Source organism: Aegilops tauschii, chromosome 7 (assembly GCF_002575655.3).
Source record: "Aegilops tauschii subsp. strangulata cultivar AL8/78 chromosome 7, Aet v6.0, whole genome shotgun sequence".
Lineage (NCBI taxonomy): Eukaryota > Viridiplantae > Streptophyta > Magnoliopsida > Poales > Poaceae > Aegilops > Aegilops tauschii.
The window spans coordinates 436,837,885-436,855,426 of NC_053041.3; the positions used below are offsets into that span (position 1 = coordinate 436,837,885).

A 17,542-nucleotide genomic window follows, 5' to 3' on the forward strand; every position below is an offset into this window, starting at 1 on the left:
AAATAAAAGAAGTGCGGTTAAAGGAAAAAACAGTATTGATTTTCAGAATGACAGTATATACATGCATCAAAAGAGCTTACCAGGCACAGGCAGCTTTGTTAATTAGCAATTGCTTCTCTTGTAAAAGGGAACATTTAAAAAAATCCTTATGTACATAGTGCTTTCTAGGTATAAGCTTAATGTAGGATTCTTATTGACTAATACTAAATTAGTTCCTTCCTGAACCAATTATTGTATTTTAGAACTGGCCTAGAGTGTAGTTTCCATGTCTGGATGCATGTGAAACATATCAATAGTATCAAGTTTTGAGCAAACATAAGCATAAAGACAGCTGGGCCGAGGTATTGAAAAGATAACTACCTGAGGAAAGTTGCTGATTTCATCATCCCACACACATGGTAGAAATCCATCAACACCACCATCAAAAGCTCGTAGTTCATCCTCAAATGAATCCCTGATTAGTAATAACCAATAAACCATCATAAATATTTTTAAAAGAAGACAGTGTAGTTGGCCATAGTTCAGTACAACGAGAACTCATACTTGGCACGCTACCTTCCAGGTATCCACGGGCCCAAAGAAGCATCTCTCTTATCTAACAGAAACTTCAAGCATGAGCTTTCTTCCCATCCGGAAGGGTCACTAGTTTCATCACCCGGAAAGTTAATACATAGAACAAAAGGCGAGTGATACAGTATTAAAGGAATGCAGAATGAGAAAAAAGAAGGGAATACTGGCTGTCAAATGCTGAAGATGAATTACATGCTTTAAGTCTCTATGTTTTAGAGCACACCAAGGACCTACAACGTAATAGAAGTTCTATCGTATTGGGAGTTCGTGTAGCCAGGTACCTTGATGAAGCATATGTGAAAATAGCGCTCAAAAGAATAAATTGAAAAGACAGAATTGCCTTTTAAGACCATGATAATGCCATATTGTGTAATCATTCAGAGTTTTAGAAAGCAATTCATATACAACACAATAATGTCCAAATGTTGCCAGCACTAAGGACAAAACAGTTATGCAAATTGTACTGTAGCACTGAGTCCCAGAAACGTTTTCTTCGAGTGTTTATTGTCAAGTATGCTTGGCAGACCCATTTGAAATCTCTCTTGTGCAGATAAGATACATGATTGGGTAGAATTTAATTAAATCCTAGTTAAAAAATTCTTAGTGCTCAAATACAGTTGCACAATTATATGTAGCCGATCACATTAAATTGAGTAGATGGACCGAAATAAACAAACCAATTTAGGGTAACTGAGCACACAAAATTAAGTTGTGGGGCATGCAGTGTAACACTCCAAATAATCAAAAGGGAGGTTCGAATGTATTATGGTCAGAGGTTGGTAGCAGGTGTTGGTGCTCGCTAATTTTTATTAAATTCTACTCCCTCTGTAAACTAATATAAGATCTTTTAGATCACTACTTTAGTTTACAGAGGGAGTACATTTTAATGCATAATGACATGCCAAGCATAAATATAATAAAACCATGCTATTCAAAATACACCACCTGAATGGGCTTGAACACAGCTGAAGCATTTGCTCATGCTCTGATTGATAAACCACTGGATTGGAAAGAGACTGATACGCCATCAGTGTTCTAGTTGTGAAGAGATTCAGTGCAGACTTGAGATTTGGCAGTTGCTTAGTGCTCAACGAAGATATAAGGGATAAAGCTCTGCATTGTATAGCTTGAAACTTAGCCTTCACGGAATACACACTAAAGACTAAAATAGGAATTCAGCAGTGAATTTTACGCACCCACCAAGGTAGGCCAGGACAGGGTTAAGTAAGATTCCACCATTAGCAGTTGCGATAATAGGAGAAACGAAGCTTCTTATGAAAGCAGTAAGCGCCTCGATTGCAACCGACAGAACGCTGCAGCAAAAAGCTAAACAAATCAGCGAATTAACTAAAAAAATAACTTTAGCAATGAACAGATTTGCAGAAGTTGTCCAGTGTATTTTATTTTCTTTATCTCTACTTTCTTGTTTTATCTGTATCTGGTAGGAACCGATGTGAACCTTTCATGGCATTGTTGTCTATCTTACTTGATGTGGTTAGGGACTTCTATTCCTATAGAAGTGCAGGCAGATCATTGAGATCCTTAAGCAAAAACTAACCAGAAGTTCTAGTTTCCCCCTCCTTCTCCAAGGCTGCAAAAGGCCTAATACCTATCTACCAACTCAGGGAAGAGCGCTGCCAACGGCTAGATGAGGGTGATCCCCTACAGTCGATTGCTCTACTTTCAGTCTTCAGACCCATGCCCAACCATGCATGTCACAACTCACAACTTGGTATCAAACAAAGAATCATGGAAGAAATAGAAGTATCAAGGTTGCAAAGCTTGCAGGTATGGAAGACAGAGACATCCAGGATGACAATGAACGGTATCACAAAAATGTTTTTGAAGCTATTATGAAACTATCTATGAACTAGAAACATGCAATACATGTGTAGTTGCTGAAACGAACCGCAGTTCTGATGCCCAGTCCTGTATATGACTAAGGTACGACTCAGGATTTCCAGTAAAAGGACTAGCCCATAGCAAAAGAACATCAAACACTTGATCTTCCAGCTCCTGCATACATACCACAGAAAAGAGCCATCGATATGTAAGCTTTATAGCAATATATATACATGAGACACATAGACAGTATCTGCAATACCTCTTTTGGCATGGATGCTAAAAGAGAAGCTAATAACAACCAGCCAGCTTCACGCTCTGCTATAGCAGCCACTGGGTTTCGGCTGAAACCATTCAGCATCTTTTTGGACAACTCAAGTACGGAATTGGGCAGCCTGCACGTTTATTGAATAGGAAAAGTAAGATAAATTTATAATATATGAGGGTCAAAACATTGGAAAAACAAATAGCGCTTATTCCTTGGGCATAATTTCCACTAACAGAAATAATAAATGAGAGTTATCCATTCTAACATTGTGTTTTTAATACATGTTGGCACTGTTAAGAATGCTTATCAAAGTTATGAACCTGCGACAATAGATCCAAAACAAAGTTGGCACAACCTAGTATCATACCCTTTTCATGCCAAATATATGGTTCAGATTTCAGAATATTAGAGCATTTATAGCCTTTTCATGCCAAATATATGGTTCAGATTCCAGAATGTTAGAGCATTTCTTTATCCACTGCTTCTGCTTTGTTCACATGAATAACAAGGTAGGTTTTGTATCAACTACAGAAACGTAATGCTAGGCGCTAGTTAATTCATGAAATTATTTTTGTTATTATGCCAGAAGGGACTTTGATACAGTCGACAGGTGAACGACCTGACAACAACAATGACCTAGTACACTTTCACGGGGTGCTAATGGTACTCAGAGATATATGAGAGCACACAACACACTAAAAAATATTGAACGTAGCCCCACCAGATCACACTGCCAAGGATCCAATCTAAAACTTGGCCCAAGGCTACATCGTTACCAAACAAACCTAGGAATACAGCAGCAAACTGATGTAACAAACCTTAGGCAAATTTCAAAAGCTACAAAATACTATGAAGATGTAGTGGTGAAACAATGCAAGCAGCCCCACAAACTACTGCCATATGAAAACTTATGAATGTCATTTCCCATTCACAAGTAGGGAGCGCGGGGGTACAAAGACTTCAGATATATTTGACCGAAATGTACATCTTCATTCATTTACAATTTACAATCAGAGACTAAAACCAAGGAAAATATCGCGAAGTATAATGAAATGAACCTTGCAGGGTAACCAAGAAGTAACTTTGGCGAGATCGCAACGAGAGTAGCTAACACAGTAGCCTGTCCATGTAGCGAATCAAGCTCATGGTTCAGATTTTTACCCTGCTTTAAGTAAATTTATCAAGAGGGTAAATGTCAAGGCAGTAAACTGTATCATGCATATATGATGCCAAATACAGTATAAAGTAGCAATAACTAATGAAAAGATAAACCAATAGTCGCTGATGAACATATTAAACTACAAACACAACATAATATGTTAGAGACTAGTGCCAATTCATCCTATAGGAAAGTCCGGACTAGATCAGCAAGCCTTTGTACTGATTAATGAGTGAGGTGAGTAAAAACAAGTGTACAAAGACTCTCTGCCAGTGCTGCAAGTACTATGCTCTAGGCTTACATGTATTTATCATGCTGTATGCATGATGCATATTTTTTAACCACTGTTTCCTCTTTGTGAGACAGCAGAAAGTAATTATGAAGCTGCAACACAGATCAATTCTCAAGACTGTAACATGAGAGGTTCAATTACAATTAGAAACAGCGACATCGGTTGACTCTGCGCTTTAAAGAGTAACTATTTAAGTACGTACTAAATATTAAGTAGCATGGCTAGCTGTGCACTGTGAACATCCGGAACAACCGCTTATCCCTAGGTATAATAAGTTTATGAAATGCAACAGACAAGCTTCACTATACCTTATCAAATGATAAAGTCTCCCTGAGAGCATGTAATGTTGTAATACCATATGAGACTAAACCGCCAACACATGTCGGATCAACTTCCGCTAAAGCACGCAATGTTAAAGCAGCCTCGACACGAACCTATACAATGTCAACAAAGATATTAGGGTTGGTCAACCACTTAAGACAACATACAAATGAACATCTGTAGCATTGATTGATGGTAACAGAAAATTTAAGCATGGCTTGAGTTTCATTTTTAGAAGAAACAACTGTACAAGGTGCAGCAACAGCAGGACATGCCAAAATGACTGCCACTATATTCAGCTTTCAATTTACTCAATACTCATATTAAAGGGAACCTTGTAGAATATAATGGAAGACCACAGTAATATTCAGTTTTCCTCGGTACTCAGTAATACAGTAGGCAGCAAGATCAATGATACACTGAATGTGAAGTTCAGACACTGCATGCAAATTTTGTATTGACAAGCAGGCAAGTGTGTGATAAGCTATGTTGGTCGTTTGCAGGAAACAGATTGATGAAATATGATATGCAATCAGAAAAATGAATATTGGCACCAGAAAAGTAAGTATATGTGTAGTTTACTCAACATCAGTGGTTTACTATTTCATTGATGTCATTGATGTTGAGAAAAAACAAGCAGTTGAACAATGAAGAAAATGTTCTCAAGACGGAGTAACATGACATGTAATATAGCAATGGCACAAGCAAGTGGATCTGTGACTACATGGTTATCTAGTCATCTAGTAATATATATCTCTGAAAGCTGAAATAAAATAATTTTGTAGTATACATCTATCATACATGAGGATTCAGTAAGCTACATGTGTTTAATCGTGGAATTGCATAGCAGATATGTACAACAGAGATGATGTGAAAAACAAAATGTTCATGTACTTATGAATTTAAGAGTACACAAAATGAAAATTCAGGAAACCTATTTTGCAACATACATTTGCTGAAGAATGAGATAATGCTGCAACGACTGTGTTATCAAGAATATCCTTGAATTCAGATGGAACCTGTGTGATGGAGCATGGGATGTTACTCATGTACGCATAGCATTGATCCAAAAACAGAAAATTAGCTAAGTACTATGGCAAAGAGGTATAAAATGGAAACATCATTGTTTGTGGGAATGATATATGAGGCTCAGAGCCACATGCGAGTAACACATTGGATAGTACTTTTCCAACTTCACGATCTCTGTGATGGTACTGAGCAACTGCCCATAAACAGATAGCAAATAAGAATAACACTTTCGCCAAAGAGAATATAAAATCATACACGTAACTCAAAGTAGCTGGAAATGCATCAAGTATGCTACTTGGTTGAGTTATAACAATCGAGGCTGCAAATTAAACAGGGAAAAAACATTGATAATACATCATCCCTTCGAGTGCAAATACCTCGCCCAAGCTTCTCAAGAGGTAAGATAGAATGCGTAATGTTGTCACTCTCGTCGGAGCAGAATAATTTGAAGACTCCAACTGCACTCAACAATACATACAGAAATTCAAAGGATGTAAGGAAATTCACTCAGGCTTTTTATACTGTTTTTCAGAACCAGGTTGAAGCTATCGAACCTTTTTTCCCAGAAATACCAAAAATTCACCCTGTGTTGGCTCGGTCATCTGGTCAGCAAAACCAACTCGGAGGACATATAGCACACATGCCTGGGCATTTAGATATAAAAGCAATAAGAACCTTTAAACTAAAGCAACTGAAGTGGAATAACATTTTCTTGCCAGTATTTGATATCCTGTTTTCTTAACAAACAAAATTACAAATTCATACTAGTTTAGACTAATTGGAAACAAGCATCAAACTGCTGGGCTCTTACAAAGCACATGTTCCACTTCTTGTGTCACATTTCTGTCATCTATAGGTGAACTAATTCCATGTGGACATTTCATATTTCTAGGTAACTCATGCAGCTGCATCAATCCATCCTCAAAATAAATTCTAATAAATTGATAAACCGCATGTGGAAAAGGCAGTCTCTCTTGTGAAGGAAATATTTGCTGACAATACAGCCATTTTAAAACATAATAATTCATGGTTGAAAAAAAATATGGATACACAAGTTCAAACTTCAAACCAAAATTGACAAAGGAAGCTACCAATGCGTGTGGATCAGGAGAACCATTCCCTTGGAGAATTTCCATCACTTGTACAGCATAGTTTTGAAGTTCACTGTCCAGGGTACCGTACTTCATATGGATCATCTGCACCAGAGAACTTTTGTTAAGAGAGAGAAATGAAATATCAATGTGCTACAAAATGCAATCAGGCTACTTGTGAATTAAGGTAAATTTAGTAGAATTGAGGCATAGAATCTTTCTAGTTCAAATAGGAAGACAACTTTTTGTGAGGGAGCCAAGTGACAATAACTAGTAGGAAGTAGGTATGTTTCTTTGTTTTTTTGCTGGCTAGAAGAAAAGCACCGATGTTCAAGTTAAAAGTGGACTTAAATCTCATTGATGGGGCTGTACATCCGCTCACCCACCCACTGAGCTAGGTCGGTTGCTAATTCACTACAGCGACAAGCTAACAATTGAAAGATAAATATAATGAAGTTGAGATGCCTAATGATGCATCCCTTAGGATGGAAGTGAACGGCAACAACCCTTTGAAAGGGTATTTACTACTCAACAACCTTTTTAGGTCTTCATGATAATCAGTTTGGTACATTGTATACATAGATAATTCAAACAATGGTTTTATTTTTATTTTCTTTATTTTTTGAACGAAAACAGTAACTCCGTCTATGTTGCCTCAGCATAGCCGGTCCCAAGCCCAGGTAAAGGAGGAGGGTTGTGATAGGCTTGGCGAGCCAACGTAAAAACTCAGCCACTCTTATGGAGATGAAACCCAAAAGATTTTCGTTGGGGCGTAACCCTCTCAGCGAGGCGCCACATCAGAACCCGGGTGTGGGTGTCAAATGGGCAAGGTCCCCCCCCCCCCCCGGTGGCGCGCCGTATCTTGATCTGGTGGCAAGTGGCAAGTGAGCGATGATCGGGTCGTCGCATCCTTAGTGGCCCGCTACATGGGCGCCCGAATGTAGTGGAAAATGAGCAAGGGTCTTCGCATTTGACTCGACGAGTGCGAAGGGTAAGGAAGCTAGTCAAGCCTAGGAGGATCCACTTAGGTAGCTGGAACATAGGGTCTCTGACAGGGAAGCTTCGGGAGCTAGTTGATGCAGCGGTGAGGAGATTGTTGATATCCTTTGCATCCAAGAAACCAAATGGAGGGGACGGAAGGCGAAGGAGGTGGAGGATACCTGCTTCAAGCTGTGGTACACGGGGACGGCTGCAAACAGAAATGGCGTAGGCATATTGATCAACAAGAGCCTCGAGTATAGAGTGGTAGATGTCAAGAAATGTGGGGACCGGATTATCTTGGTCAAGCTGGTATTTGGGGACTTAGTTCTCAATGTTATCAGCGCGTATGCCCCACAAGTAGGCCTCAATGAGAACACCAAGAGGGAGTTCTGGGAAGGCCTGGAGGACATGGTTAGGAATGTACCGATTGGCGAGAAGCTCTTCATAGGAGGAGACCTCAATGGCCATGTAAGTACATCTAACACAGGTTTTGAAGGGGTGCATGGGGGCTTTGGCTATGGCATCGGGAATCAAGAAGATGTCTTAAGCTTTGCTCTAGCCTACGACATGATCGTAGCTAACACCCTCTTTAAAAAGAGAAAATCACATCTAGTGACTTTTAGTAGTGGTCGACACTCTAGCCATATTGATTTCATCCTCTCAAGAAGAGAAGATAGGCGTGCGTGCCTAGATTGTAAGGTGATACCTGGAGAGAGTGTTGTCCCTCAGCATAAGTTGGTGGTTGCGGACTTCCGCTTTCGGATTTGTGTCCAGAGGGATAAGCGTGCCAAAGTCGCTAGAACGAAGTGGTGGAAGCTCAAGGGGGAGGTAGCTCAGGCATTCAAGGAGAAGATCATTAAGGAGGGCCCTTGGGAGGGAGGGGATGCAGACAATGTGTGGATGAAGATGGCGACTTGCATTCATAAGGTGGCCTCGGAGGAGTTTGGAGTGTCCATGGGAAGGAGAAGCGAAGCTAAGGATACCTGGTGGTGGGATGATGATGTTCAGAAGGCGATTAAGGAGAAGAAAGATTGTTTCAGACGCCTATACTTGGATAGGAGTGCAGACAGCATAGAGAAGTACAAGATGGCGAAGACGGCCGCAAAGCGAGCTGTCAGTGAATCAAGGGGCCAGGCGTATGAGGACCTCTACCAACGGTTAGGCACGAAGGAAGGCAAGAGGGACATCTATAAGATGGCCAAGATCCGGGAGAGGAAGACGAGGGATGTTGGCCAAGTCAAATGCATCAAGGACGGAGCAGACCAACTCCTGGTGAAGGACAAGGACATTAAGCATAGATGGCGGGAGTACTTCGACAAGTTGTTCAATGGGGAGAATGAGAGTTCTACCATTGAACTGGACGATTCCTTTGATGATACCAGCAGGCGTTTTGTGCGGCAAATCCAGGAGTCTGAGGTCAAGGAGGCTTTAAAAAGGATGAAAGGAGGCAAGGCAATGGGCCCTGATTGTATCCCCATTGAGGTGTGGAAAGGCCCCGGGGACATAGCGATAGTATGGCTAACCAAGCTTTTCAACCTCATTTTTCGGGCAAACAAGATGCCAGAAGAATGGAGACGGGGTATATTAGTACCAATCTTCAAGAACAAGGGGGATGTTCAGAGTTGTACTAATTACCGTGGAATTAAGCTGATGAGCCATACTAAGAAGAATGACAAGTGTGACCAAAAATCAGTTTGGCTTCATGCCTAGGAGGTCGACCATGGAAGCCATTTTCTTGGTACGACAACTTATGGAGAGATACAGGGAGCAAAAGAAGGACCTGCATATGGTGTTCATTGACTTGGAGAAGGCCTATGATAAGATACCGCGGAATGTCATGTGATGGGCCTTGGAGAAACACAAAGTCCCAAGAAAGTACATTACCCTCATCAAGGTCATGTACGATAATGTTGTGACAAGTGTTCGAACATGTGATCTCGACACTGATGACTTCCCAATTAAGATAGGACTGCATCAGCCGTCAGCTTTGAGCCCTTATCTTTTTGCTTTGGTGATGGATGAGATCACCAAAGAACTAGCTATGGACAGGGGTGTGTGGAAGCTTGTTATCCATGTGCCAGAGCCATGAGTTGGTCGCGAGATCTTATGGGTTTCACCTCTAGCCTACCCCAACTTGTTTGGGACTAAAGGCTTTGTTGTTGTTGTTGTTGATGATGGATGAGATCACAAGGGATATACAAGGCGATATCCCATGGTGTACGCTCTTTGCGGATGATGTGGTGCTAGTAGACAATAGTCGGACGGGGGTCAATAGGAAGTTAGTTATGGAGACAAACCTTGGAATCGAAAGGTTTTAGGCTTAGTAGAACTAAAACCGAGTACATGAGGTGCGGTTTCAGTACTACTAGGCACGAGGAGGAGGAGGTTAGCCTTGATGGGCAGGTGGTGCCTCAAAAGGACACCTTTCGATATTTGGGGTCAATGCTGCAGAAGGATGGGGGTTTTGATGAAGATGTGAACCATCGAATCAAAGCCGGATGGATGAAGTGGCGCCAAGCTTCTGGCATTCTCTGTGACAAGAGTGCCACAAAAGCTAAAAGGCAAGTTCTATAGGACGGCGGTTCGACCCGCAATGTTGTAATGGCGCTGAGTGTTGGCCGACTGAAAGACGACATATTCAAAAGTTAGGTGTGGCAGAGATGCGCAAGTTGAGATGGATGTGTGGCCACACGAGGAAGGATCGAGTCCAGAATGATGATATACGAGATAGAGTTGGGGTAGCAGTAGCACCAATTGAAGAGAAGCTTGTCCAACATCGTCTGAGATGGTTTGGGCATATTCAGCGCAGGCCTCCAGAAGCTCCAGTGCATAGCGGACGGCTAAAGCGTGCGGATAATGCCAAGAGAGGTTGGGGTAGACTGAATTTGACATGGGAGGAGTCCGTAAAGAGAGATCTGAAGGATTGGGGTATCACCAAAGAACTAGCCATGGACAAGGGTGCGTGGAAGCTTACTATCCATGTGCCAGAACCATGAGTTGGCCGCGAGATCTTATAGGTTTCACCTCTAGCCTACCCCAACTTGTTTGGAACTAAAGGCTTTGTTGTTGTGTCGTTGCTGTTTTGAGCGAAAACAGTAGGGAAGGCCCTTACTGCGCCATTTTATAAATTTTTAAAAGATGGGATATGCACAATGGGTGAGAGGATGGGGCTTAGTCAGATTACAAAATGTCAGAGCCCACTTCAGCATTAAATTTCTCTTATCTTTGTACATATTTGACCTCTGCGCCCTGTGGCACTCTAACTCGGATGTTTTCGTAGTATCTTTACTTACTTTATGGTCAGTTACGCTTAATAGCTCATCCTTGTAGTCTCCTTACATAAATTTAGTCACCTTAGTATTGCACTATTCTAATTCCGTGATTTTTCTTTCGCGTCTTTGTGTTTACTTCCTACAAAACCTTTATTCCATTTCGAATAAAATTTTACCTGCAAAAAGAACACCCACGATAGGGACAAACCAACTCGGAGTTTCTTTGCATTGGCTCCATTTGCTGCAATAGGAAAACAGGGAAGATTTCAGTGAATGCACATAAGCATGAATTGTCGACTAAGTCACACATGGCTATCTGTGCCATATGCAGAAGCAGCGGCGTGCTCACATTGGCGGTATAATTGATAAAAAGAGCACCATAGCATAAATTTAAATAATTACAGAAAATAAGAAAAAGAAAGCGTTGCACACATTGTGATATCATATCAATATAAAAGAGGATCAAGAGGGAAGGAACCCCGGTGATACATTCCTAGGAAGACACTTGGATACACATTCCACCATTGAGCTACCTAGGGATTGACCATGTGCCCTATTCAAATATTGAGAATGCTAATTCTAGACAGCCTTGAGCATGCTACTAGCAATAAGCACATACTAGGATCAATGCCCATTTTCAGTATAGTGTGAGTTCGGCAACAAGTTTAACAATTGTGGTTCACACTGAATTCATACTGGTATTGTTTCACTTTCACATGCCTCTCCTTCATAATGCTTTCATATTAGTTCCTTTTTAAATAAAGACAGCAAATATGCAAGACTGGAATGAAAAAACAGTATTCAGAACAGTGTTACAACAACATACATACACACTCATGTCTTTAAATAGCTTTCATCACACTTAGAAAAGGACACCACTATTTACCTTTAACAAATGGCAAAATTAAATGCTTCTGTATACCATCATCAAATTTCTTTGCAGAAGCATTTTGCTTTTTTCCTCCTTTAGTTACCTGTCAACTAAAGTCATATACAGAAACTGACAGGAAAAAAGTTAAGAGCATATGAAGCTATATACCTGTGCATCTGGGTTCACTGCAAGAGCAAGTATGGCACCAAGTGCTTCTGCAAATGAATCTCTAACTGCTGACACATTATCTTCCAAGCCCTATAAAATGCCATCAAGCAAATAATAAATTCAGCTAAAATAACTTCAACCACTGGTTTTTAAGTAAACATGTGGAATAAATAAAATGAGTAAACGATACCTTAACACAACAAGACATTGAAGTATCAAGTTCAGCCATCCCCAACCCAGGCCCACCTATATTAGCAAAGGCCTTCAAGCATCGCGCTGCTGCTACTCTAACAATATATGATTTGTCACTTATGCCTCCTCGCATGATTATGCGGAAAGCCTCCAGGTAAGCTGCACCACTACCACCACCACCAGAGCCTTCCAATGCATTCTCAAGCAAGAGGAGTGCATCTTGCCTTACAAAGTCCTGAAGATTCAAGTAAGAAAAAATTGCTTTTACTGGTAGACACTAGAAAATGAACAAGGAGCAAAAAGAACACCAGAAACGGGGCTGGAGATATGCATCAACACTATTAAGAAAATTGTGGGTCCTTGGAAACAAGAAAAAAGAAGGAACAAAAAGTCCCACAGGTGAACATATTCAGATTTACAGCAAGTCCCCGATCTTGTAGGAATCATTGTTTCTAGACAAACAAAAGCAAGTACTCCACATATTTTAACATAGATGTTGTATTGCAAGAGAAATAAAAAGATGATATGAATACCAAATAACAGTCAGATAATATTCTGTAGAAGGCACTGGAATGAGAACAGAAAGAATAATAAGGAAACTGAAGGGAGAAGCACAGACCTCATGATACTTCATCAGTTTTCCTACGATGTTTGATGTCTCAATCAATCCTGCGGTAATCTTGCGCCCGAATAAGTGGTAAATTTCTCCTAGGCATTGCGCTGCACCTGTTAGGAAATTATTTGGTTTTACATCATTAGAAACACAATCACAATCCATAAGCAGACCACATCATTATAGCGCGACTTCTATGAGAAATAGCAGGGGCCATCTAGTCCAGATCATTGCACAATGCACACCAGAAAAATGCATTACTACATCATACTATTATTTTTTTGCAGGCACATAATCATAACCAAATAATCTACCCAAATGGTAAGTGCCACACGTGTGGCACGAAGTAACACCTCCCTGACGTTTTTTACACTAAAGTTTCATCGGAAAAAAAACTCAAAAAAAATTGGAACTTGCCATCCAAACAGAAAGTCACCATGTTTCACAACTAAAGTTGCCATCCTCTTGTAACTAAGCTTGCCATCAAAAAACGTCAGGGCGGAATTGCTTCGTGCCACACGTGTGGCACTTATCAGGGTCCATAATCTAAGCCACTCATAATAATAATCACAAGCTCCGCCTATGTTGTCTCAACATAGCCAGTCCCAAGCCCAGGTAAAGGAGGAGGGTTGTGATAGGCTTGGTGAGCCAACGGCAAAACCCAGCCACTCTTATGGAGATGAAACCCAGAAGAACATCGTTGGGGCGTAACCCTCTTAGCAATGCGCCATATGGAACCCGGTGTGGTGTCAAATGGGCAAGGGCCAGGCCATCACCCCCTTGGTGGCGCGCCGTATCTTGATCTGGATACGGTGACAAGTGCGCAAGGATCAGGTCATCGCATCCTTAGTGGCGCGCTACATCGACGCCCGGGTGTAGTGAAAAATGAGCGAGGGTCTTTGCATTTGACTCGACGAGTGCTAAGGAAGCTAGTCGAGCCTAGTAGGATCCGCTTAGGTAGCTGGAACATAGGGTCCTTGACAGGAAAGTTAAGGGAAGCTAGTTGATACAGCGGTGAGGAGAGGTGTTGATCCTTTGCGTCCAAGAAACCAAATGAAGGGGGCATAAGGCGAAGGAGGTGGAGGATACCGGCTTCAAGATGTGGTACACGGGGACAACTGCAAGTAAAAATGGAGCAAGCATGAAGCATCTTGATCAACAAGGGCCTCAAGTATGGAGAGGTAGACGTCAAGAGGCGAGGGGACCAGATTATCCTAGTCAAACTGTTAGTTGGAGACTTGTAACGCCCCGGCCACATCCACCGGTTCCTGGACGTTACGCTTGGCAGGATCTAGACTGGCCCCACAGACCAACACTAGTCTTTCCTGCGCACTTTTGTCCTCACTCGTGTGCACCCGAGATCAGCTGCTCCAAGCCAAGCACGCTTAACTTTGGAGTTCTTTTCAAATTGGCTCCCGGAAAAGAAGGAATTCCTTGTTGATATGAGTAGTCTATCATTCCTATTAAGCCAGGCTCTCACAGGACTTGGTTCTCAATGTTATCAGCGCTTATGCCCCGCAAGTAGGCCATAATGAGAACACTGTTATTGGGTCTCGACAAGTAAACAGCGTAGATCCTTCTTTTCATTCAGCTAATGAGAGTATTTCCATGATTTCTCTTTTTTTGATAATTGTGGGCATTTACGTTCACCCGCTGGCTACAAGTCTATAAGTAAACGGATTTTTCAATAGATAAATTACAACTGCCAACACATCCGAAATAAGTTAAGAAATTTATACAGCATGAATTGTGATTCCTAACCTGCACATGCCATGGGATCCGCTCTTTTCACATCTACCAACCACCCCTGCAAGGTGCTCGCCCTTGAGTATACTGATATTGCATCACCTTTCTGAATTATCCGCCCCATTGCTGATGACGCCAACCGTCGAACAGGGCGGCAAGCACCAAAGACAAGCAAGGACTGGAGAGCATCCTCGCATTTCCTTTGCCAAAGTTGGATGGTGTCCTGAATAGCAACATCAAACACACAATTCAAAATCAGAGGTACCAAGGAAATCCTCCATTCATCACCTGAAGCTGCATATTACACTTTCTGGGTTAACATAATCAAAGAGCGAACTTCCTCGTGGTGGCTCATGCATCGCAAGTTTGACACACGCAAGCAGGAAGGGATGCAAAATTGTGAGCAATTTTCAGTTCAAATGCGTGTCAATCATGAAGCATTTATTTACTTCTTCTGCCCCCTCAGACGCAGCTAAAAGCAACCATATGACCCCATACTAGGATCCTCCGACCCAGCAACTAGAACAGAGTAGAGCTTTGCAAGGAGCCAAGGACACCGAACTCTAGCAGTGAACTACCGAAATTACTCCCCATAGCGAGCCAATTCAAGCAGATCACGGCACAGCAACACCGATCGAGGGAGCTCGTGCGGCAGTAGCATACGCATAGGCATTGCTATAGCAGCAGGGATCTGGAAGGTGAGATCTAGGGCAATGGGAGAGGAGGGTTGGGGCGCGACCTTGGGGGCCTCGTCGAGGGCGGAGGAGAGCTCGGAGAGGAGGTCGAAGCAGAGGAGCGCGTCGGGGGGCTTCTGCCTGGCCGACGCCACCACGGACTCCAGCTGCGCCACCAGAGCGCCGAACCGCGACAGCGGAATTGGCTCGCCGCCGGCGACGCCGCGCTTCGCCATGCGAAAGGTGGGGGAGGAGGGAGCGGGAGGGCGTGCGGGTGTTTGGGCCGATGGCCTTTTTCCGGTACCACTGGGATGGAGATCTAGAGTAGACGTGCCGCCCGGTGTGGTGCTTGGTTGGTAGTCAAAAAATTAGCTTAGCCAACATTTGCAACTCCAAAGCTTCTTAGTTTCAAAAAAAAAAAAAACTCCAAAGCTTCTTTAATTTTGGCAACTTATAAGAAATTGGAAAAAATGACTTTTTTTTTTGGTAATATGTGTCTCATCCATATCATAAAGATTAAAGTAAACGAAATATGTATTTGGCAACTCTGTGCCCGATTGCAAAACTGCCACACCACTCGGTGTCCCTTCGATCGGCATCGCAGCATGATCCACTTTTTTCGGTTCTTCCACTCCTTCCCCGCGCTCGTCCTCTCCTTCAGGCGATGTCGCGTCGCGGCTCACATATAGTGGTCGCCGCCCCGCCGCCGCCGCCCGTCCGACGGCAAGCCATGGCGTCGCTGCTGCTGCGCAAGGTGTCGGGCTCCGTGCCGCGCCGCACGACCCGGACGCCTCCTCATCGTCCTACCACGGCGCCATGCGAGCTCCGCCGGTGCTCGCCTGTGTGCGCTGCCGCCCTGTTCGCGTCTCCTCCACTACTAGTCCGACGCGGACTGCCACCGCACCTCCCGTTTCCTCCTTCCCTTCCTCCAGTCTCATTCAGCACAAGCATGCTCCAGTGAGTCGTTCTGCTCCAAAAGGATCAACAATTTACATGGTAATGTTCCCTACCAAGTACGGACTGTTGATAAAATTGGACCTTGTTTGCTGACAATTAGCTACTGCTAGTGGTAACCAGTTGAGGAGACTCACAGTCTAAAGATGCAGCGAGCAAGGTTGCAAAGCGGAGGCAAGGTGTTCGAAGAAATGTCTGACGGGGATATTCAGCCTGATGTTGTGATGTACACAGTTTGATGGAGCCTGTATACCTCTGTACTGCAGCGTCATGTACCATTGTTCTCTGAATCACTGCAATCAAGGGTTCAGTCTACATTCAATTTAGTTTTCTATCAGAATCCAATTCAGTGAGATGAACAATCCCATTCTGTTCCATCTTTCAAACTAAACATCAGAACGTAACCATTCCATTCCTCAAAAATGTTCTTACCAAACACAAGAACGGACCGACCCATTCTAGTGGAATGGAACCATGATATTCCATCCCACTTCGTTCTCAAACCAAACACACCCTATGTGTAAGTAGCATGGTCATAAGCACTGAAGGCGTGATAACTTTGGTGAAAGCATCGTGGTAACTTTGATCATTGGGAAGAAATTTGTTAAACCCCGGCCCCGGTAATTTCTGTAAATAGCACGATAACATTCACGCCATAGACCAGACAATTTAGATACAAAAATCATGGTAACTTTAACCATTGGGAAAGAAAAATGTTAAAAGATACCCGATAATTTATGTGTAAATAAATGGTAATATATGCAGCGCACATCTGATAACTGAGGTAGAAACACCATGGTAACTTTGACCATATGGAAGATATTTTTTTAAAGATACTCCGGTATCTTCTGTGTAAATAGCACGGTACTATACCTCCCTCCCCTGGTATTTTTATGTGTAAATAGCATGAAAACATATGCACTGCGATAACTAAACACCATGATAAGTTTTTGACCCGTGGGGGGGTGTTTGTTGAAACATACCCCTGATAAATTTTATGTAAATAGCATGATATTTTAAGCACTGCGGGCTTGATAGGTTACCTAGAATCACCATGATAACTTTTTATCCCAGGAAAAAGTTGTTCAAAACATCCCCGATAATTTTTTTGTGAATAACATGATAATATAAGCACCACGTAACCGATAACTTACAATATAAACATGATGGTAACTTTTTACCAAAGGAAAACAAGTTGTTAAAAACATACACTCGCCTCGCCGGGCCTCTTAGATGAACACAACACATGATGTGCCACTGAAAAGCCACATAATGTTTAGTGTCATGAGGGCCACACGTGCTCGTGGGTTGGCCCGAAAAACGGCCCACTTTGACCCGCTATAGGCGTGATAAGTTACGCAAAAACATCGTGGTAATTTTTGACCTATGGAAAAAGTTACCGAAACACACCCAGGTTTTTAGGTATAAGTATCATGATAATATATGAACTGTAGACCCGGTAACTCATGTACAATCCCCCATGGTAACTTTGACCAGGG

At 42.3% G+C, this 17,542-nt stretch overlaps 1 protein-coding gene across 3 annotated transcripts in view; it reads right to left on the reverse strand.

Moving 5' to 3' along the window:
• Window positions 1-15,429, reverse strand: part of LOC109744378 (protein SWEETIE) — a 32,089-nt gene extending 16,660 nt beyond the window's left edge. Inside the window, exons 1-19 of one of the 3 annotated variants that reach the window (XM_020303488.4) lie at window positions 15,155-15,429; window positions 14,431-14,638; window positions 12,676-12,782; window positions 12,055-12,291; window positions 11,865-11,954; window positions 11,712-11,799; window positions 11,002-11,066; window positions 6,573-6,677; window positions 6,036-6,125; window positions 5,859-5,939; window positions 5,403-5,471; window positions 4,440-4,565; window positions 3,739-3,845; window positions 2,675-2,807; window positions 2,480-2,586; window positions 1,767-1,883; window positions 1,516-1,683; window positions 556-642; window positions 361-454 (exon numbers count right to left, since the gene is read on the reverse strand). In XM_020303488.4, the coding sequence (XP_020159077.1) occupies window positions 361-454; window positions 556-642; window positions 1,516-1,683; window positions 1,767-1,883; window positions 2,480-2,586; window positions 2,675-2,807; window positions 3,739-3,845; window positions 4,440-4,565; window positions 5,403-5,471; window positions 5,859-5,939; window positions 6,036-6,125; window positions 6,573-6,677; window positions 11,002-11,066; window positions 11,712-11,799; window positions 11,865-11,954; window positions 12,055-12,291; window positions 12,676-12,782; window positions 14,431-14,638; window positions 15,155-15,325 (2,250 nt within the window). In that variant the 5' untranslated portion in view covers window positions 15,326-15,429. The remainder of the gene's footprint in view (window positions 1-360; window positions 455-555; window positions 643-1,515; window positions 1,684-1,766; window positions 1,884-2,479; window positions 2,587-2,674; window positions 2,808-3,738; window positions 3,846-4,439; window positions 4,566-5,402; window positions 5,472-5,858; window positions 5,940-6,035; window positions 6,126-6,572; window positions 6,678-11,001; window positions 11,067-11,711; window positions 11,800-11,864; window positions 11,955-12,054; window positions 12,292-12,675; window positions 12,783-14,430; window positions 14,639-15,154) is intronic. The other 2 variants (XM_020303489.4, XM_020303491.4) reach the window with 2 other exon arrangements.
• Between the last annotated feature and the right edge of the window lie 2,113 nt (window positions 15,430-17,542).